Genomic DNA, 5,873 nt, shown 5'->3' with positions numbered 1-5,873 from the left:
GTTTTACAATTGCGATTGATTTACAGATAAGAGAAAACTAAAATTGCTGAAGCTGAAATTGATCTATGTGGTTGTTTTCATCGATAAATGCACTGTCTTTTAGTACGTACATAAACATATGAGCTACTTTTTCGAATCATATAATATTTACTTTTCCCCCACTATACTGAACCGGACAGAACGCATAAAACCTTGAAGCTGATGTCAAGACGTGCCAGTCAGTGTAGTCGGTGTATTTTACCATCATGAGGCTGTATCATCGTAATTTGCGTGTTATCTTTCCAGGCATTTAGTTGACGTTTTAAAAAAATCGTGACTGAACTTGCACTGAGTTAAAAAATGGATCGAGATCCTGCTTCCACACAAATGCATGAACACAAAGAAAAAATGAAGGTACTTTTTTATATTAAATTATTTTCAATAATAAATTGCTAACTCGATTCGAATAGAATATTGCGTCTTATATTATCGTACTAATAACCTTAAAATAGCAGGTTCTGCTTATGATACGGTATGAATAAACAACTACTTAAGTAAAAATGTTTTAGAACCGTGTATATATAATGACATTTAAATTAGCAGTCACTTAACTATTTGTTAGTTTTTTTTAACAAACAAATTCGTTCCTAAAAATTATTTTTAAAAAATTGCATTTTTAATTTTATAAAATTTCTACATGTCAATTTTTTTTACCATAATTTGTTTGTTAAAAAAATTTTTTACATTATTAAATACAGTACAACCTAGTTATAAGTTACATTGGATGATCTACTCACTCTCTCGGCAGTTATATCTATACATGAAATATTTCATGTAAGTAGAAGAGAGAAAGAAATATAACTTATAACCAGGTTGTACTGTATCTGCTAAAATAATTTTTATGTATATATATTTAAACATCGAAAATTCTGATGAAAAAATAGAGAAAATTAACAAAAATTCGATAAGAATTAGAATTTCTTTAGCGAATAAATTGTTGCGAAAACTAAAAATAAATCAACCGGTAGAAATGTTTAATCCGATATCAATGGGTTTTTTATATTCCTTAGTAGTAATTTTTTATTTCATGAAAAAAATGATCAGATTGCTGCTAATTGCAGTAAAGTTTTTTCTTTTTTTTTATGTCATTAATCAAAATGTCAAGTTTTTGTAGACCTTGAACGATGCCGTTTTTATTATTAAATGGATTGCAAATAAAATGAAAAAAGATTGCTTTCACGAGATTTTGAAATCAAAAGTGGAATCATATAAAGTAACAAATTTATTTATTTTCACACTGCGAATTATCTCTCATACAAAATTTCGGTCTGTATACGAAAAAAAATTTTTCTTCAAAAATTGCCGTAAAAATCACATCAATAGTGGGACGTTTTGTAATCCCTGAAATAGTTACAATTCTATTGTTAAAAATTACATACAATTTTATACAAATACAATTTAAGTAAAAAGGACATTCAGCAGCTGAAATGGAAGTAGATTTCTTCCTCGTATAAAAAACAGTCATGAAAATTCAATTAATCAATTAACTTACACTTAATTCCTATGTTGTTGTTTCAAGTATGTTGTTATGAAGATGATGAAATTCACTCGAACATAACGAATGAAATAAAAAACTCAAATACATGTTAATTTCAGAAATGTTTTTAAGATTTTTCTGCAGTTATTTTAATATAAAATATAGAAAAACATAGAGATCTTGTTTCTATATCGTAAAAATTCTTTTATCATTAGTAAATTGTTAAATGTAAAATAATAGAATAGAAGATACTGAAAATCGGTCTGGTTTACTGTATTTATATCGTAATTTTTAATAGTTAATTTTCTTTCCGTGTACATCCGTATAAAATTAAACGTAATTAGATCATTACCTAAGTGTAATCTGAGAGAGCTTTTAGATTAAAATTATTTTGCACATATTAATTGCACTTTAAAAAATCATAGCTTTAGATCTAGGTCGATAAGGATTTATTTTATATAACAAACACTTATCAACTGCAAATTGATTATAAGGTCATTTGCATATCAAAGATATGAACACTAATAAAAACATTCAATGAGATGATTAAAAAATATTGACGTATACAAAGATCCCAAAACACTGCTCTAAAAAACATCCGAGTTCATTTCTGTTAGCCTACTCTGAGATATTGCATTGTTAGTAAATTTATACTACTTGCCTTCACAGGATCGTTGAAATGAAATCATCTTGGTGTATCTAATAATAATTGTATTATGAAGTCGTATAAAAGAAATTATTTAAATTAAAATTAACAATAAATTATCAACATTATCAAGTACCTTGGTAATGTTACTAAACGGTTCAGTGGTGATTTCCCCTTAATAAATCACTATTTAATATCATGGATCATTAGTAAATCTCGAGAAAACAATTTTCATAATTTTTATTTCTTCTCCTAACTCTTTGTGTCTATTATCAAACAAGTTATAATTGGTTAGATATTTTTCAACTTGACCATAATCAATAACAACCAGCTTTTAACAAGGTAATACGTAATGCTGTAAGACAATGGTCCGATGAAATATTTTTTTATTTTTTACATGCAAGATAATAAAAAGAATTGCTTGATCTTAACAATCTAATCAATTATCGACGAAATGAAGAAACATCGTATCTATGTACTTCGTAATCACTTTTCAATCGATAGAAATTATTATACCTTAGAATATGTAAATTAATATAAAATTTAATTTGAAGTGTGTTTATGTTCATGATTATAATTACAATTTATCAGGATCAGCCATCCGTATTATTGACTGGAAATGGAGCTCCTATTGCTCATAAAACAGCAAGTCTCACAGTTGGACATCAAGGACCATTGCTTCTTCAAGACCATGTCTTCTTGGATGAAATGTCTCATTTTAATAGAGAGAGGATTCCAGAAAGAGTAGTTCACGCTAAAGGAGCTGGTATTTATTATTGATATCACTAAATTTTTACATGTTTTCTAATACATTTCGATTTATCAGGAGCCTTTGGTTACTTTGAGGTTACTCACGACATTACAAAATATACAAAAGCAAAAATATTTTCAAAAATTGGAAAAAGAACACCTATTGCAGTACGATTTTCTACTGTAGGGGGAGAAAGCGGATCAGCAGACACAGTGAGGTAACTGAATTTTTTATTCATTTATTATTTGCTTCTTCAAATTTAATTATCGTATTTATTCCCTTTTTTCTTATGATTATTTCAATGAAAATGTAAAAAAATTGAAACTAAAATTTTTTGAAATTACAGAGATCCTCGTGGATTTGCTGTAAAATTTTATACGGAAGAAGGAGTTTGGGATCTAGTTGGAAACAACACTCCAATATTTTTCATAAAAGATCCAATACTTTTTCCTAGTTTCATTCATACTCAGAAACGAAATCCTGTTACTCACTTAAAAGATATGGATATGTTTTGGGACTTTATTTCACTCCGACCTGAAACAACTCACCAAGTTATGATCTTATTCAGTGATCGTGGTATTCCGGATGGTTACCGTTACATGAATGGTTATGGCTCGCATACCTTCAAACTTGTTAATGATGATAATCAATTTGTTTATTGTAAATTCCATTATAAGGTAAGACTTCTTATTTTTAATTTTTCTTGTAGTCTTCGCAAGCTAAAATTTTTTATAAAATTAAATTTTTGTCAAATTTGATACTATAATTAATGAACTATCTTATGTATTTCAATATTTACAGACTGACCAAGGTATCAAAAACCTGTTTTCTGAAAAAGCTTCAAAAATAAGTTCACAAGATCCAGATTACAGCATTAGAGATTTATACAATGCGATTGCTAAAAAAAACTTTCCGTCATGGACATTTTACATTCAAGTAATGACTGAACAACAAGCTGAGAAATTCAAGTGGAACCCTTTTGACTTGACTAAGGTAACTTGATATTCGGGCAGCGCTTAAAAAAAAAAAATTAAGTTTCCGATTAAACTATGTTAAGTTATTATATTAAAAGTTCTCTTCGAAAAATAGCTCAAAAATTTTTTTTAACGATTCGCTCAAGATTTTTTAAGATTTTGAAAATCGTTAACAAATTAATTTTTTTTTCTTTCATCAATTTTTCTTCTCATCAGAATATTATTTTCTAGGTTGAAAATTATGTCAATTCTGAAAATTTACAGTCGTAATTATAATTTCTAGAAATCACTAAAAAAGTTTTCAACTTTCAAAGATGTTAGATAATTATTTACTACTTAAACTACTGTAATATTAATTGTTTTTCAAACTTCCATTCATACCTCGTGCTTTATTTCTATTCTTCAGCATGTTAACTTGATAGAAAAAAATTGAAAGTTCGTTAATATTCATATTCAAAATTGATTCATATAAGGTTTAAGTACTTTACTTTAAAAGTTTAGAAAATGTTGAGCAATGTATAAAATCTTTTAATTGAGCTGATTTTTCACGAAGGAATTGAAAACATGATAAATTAATTTTTTTTTCCTTTTTTTAGACTTGCTTAAAAAATAGTCTATTATCTTGGTCCATTTTACTCACAATCAGTATCACTTTGCTATCATAATCATATTTATATGAGACTAAAATAGTTACTATTTAACAGATCTGGCCTCACAAAGAGTTCCTACTAATTCCGGTTGGAAAATTAGTACTGGATAAAAATCCATCAAACTATTTTGCCGATGTTGAACAGCTGGCTTTTAACCCAGCACATTTAGTACCAGGTATTGAACCAAGTCCAGATAAAATGCTGCAAGGGCGTCTGTTTGCTTATGGTGATACTCAAAGATATCGTCTTGGAGCCAACCATCTTCAACTTCCCGTGAATTGTCCCTATAAAGTAACAATCGTCATACAAGCTATAATCATTTTTACATTGTCAAGTTATTCCATTATAGTCCTAATCCTGATATTACTTTTCTAGAATTTGTCACTGATGAACTATCAACGCGATGGCTTCATGTCTGTTAATAATCAAAAAGGAGCTCCTAATTACTACCCTAATAGTTTTAGTGGTCCAGAAGTACATGTTGCGGCAAAACCTCCACCATTTAATGTTGTTGGTGATATAGATCGTCACGAGCCGATTGATGAAGATGATTTTGGCCAAGTCACAATGTTTTGGCAAAACGTACTCGACGCAGATGCCAAAACAAGACTTGTTAATAACATAGCTATGAGTCTTTCGGATGCATCAAATTTTATTATTGAACGCGCTATAGGAAACTTTTCAAAGGTTGACATCGAACTCGGTCAAAGATTAATTGATGAATTACGAAAAGCCGGAAAATCAATTAATATCACAGCTAAAAGTGCACGCTTATAAAATATTTTTATTTATCTTTCGCTTATCTTTCATTTGGCTTTAGTTATATTAATTATGTGTATATTTTTATTAAATAATAATTAATTAACATCATTGTTGTGATATCTCAATATTTATTTTAAAATAACTTACTATTATTATTATTATTATTATTATTATTATTATTATTATTATTATTTGTTATTAATTGCTCAGGGGGGTTTTCCCCGGAGTCCGACTCTCCGAGGGCCCAGCCTGAGCGCCATCCATTACTGCTGCACCACTCCACACAACAAGGCGGTTAGTGAGTGCAGCAGGCCAAATTCATTTGCCTAAGTAGACGCAGGGATCCCAAAATGACAGCCTTTTGCATCCGCACTGCTAGAGACACGGCTGCTGAACTGCAAGCCGGTATCTTCGCAAGTGAAGACACAAAAGACTGTTTCATCCCTCCAAGGACGCCGACAACCAAAGCGACGAGCTTGACACGGTAACCTGGGTACAGTTTGCCAATTTCAAACAGGAGATCCTGATATATCTGGTGTTTGTGCTCTTCTTCGGCCGAGATATTGTATTCGGC

At 29.6% G+C, this 5,873-nt stretch overlaps 1 protein-coding gene across 1 annotated transcript; it reads left to right on the top strand.

The window, feature by feature from the left end:
- The first annotated feature begins 211 nt into the window (after nucleotides 1-211).
- On the top strand, nucleotides 212-5,407 carry LOC141528770 (catalase-like). Its single transcript, XM_074244989.1, has 7 exons — nucleotides 212-393; nucleotides 2,754-2,928; nucleotides 2,989-3,130; nucleotides 3,260-3,590; nucleotides 3,715-3,906; nucleotides 4,592-4,828; nucleotides 4,913-5,407. Exons 1-7 carry the CDS (start codon nucleotides 340-342, stop codon nucleotides 5,312-5,314), a joined length of 1,533 nt encoding a protein of 510 aa, XP_074101090.1. The 5' UTR covers nucleotides 212-339; the 3' UTR covers nucleotides 5,315-5,407.
- The last annotated feature ends 466 nt before the right edge of the window (nucleotides 5,408-5,873 follow it).

Source organism: Cotesia typhae, unplaced genomic scaffold (genome assembly GCF_013202065.1).
Source record: "Cotesia typhae breed Kobodo isofemale line unplaced genomic scaffold, CoteBio_Ctyphae contig_44, whole genome shotgun sequence".
In the NCBI taxonomy this organism is placed as follows: Eukaryota; Metazoa; Arthropoda; class Insecta; order Hymenoptera; family Braconidae; genus Cotesia; species Cotesia typhae.
This window is presented reverse-complemented; position numbering and strand designations above follow the sequence as displayed.

Coding starts and splice junctions, on each gene's coding strand:
- LOC141528770 (XM_074244989.1), top strand. CDS start 340: ATGGATCGAGATCCTGCTTCCACACAAATGCATGAACACAAAGAAAAA. Junction 2,929..2,988: donor AGTTCACGCTAAAGGAGCTG/GTATTTATTATT, acceptor TCGATTTATCAG/GAGCCTTTGGTTACTTTGAG. Junction 3,907..4,591: donor ACCCTTTTGACTTGACTAAG/GTAACTTGATAT, acceptor ACTATTTAACAG/ATCTGGCCTCACAAAGAGTT.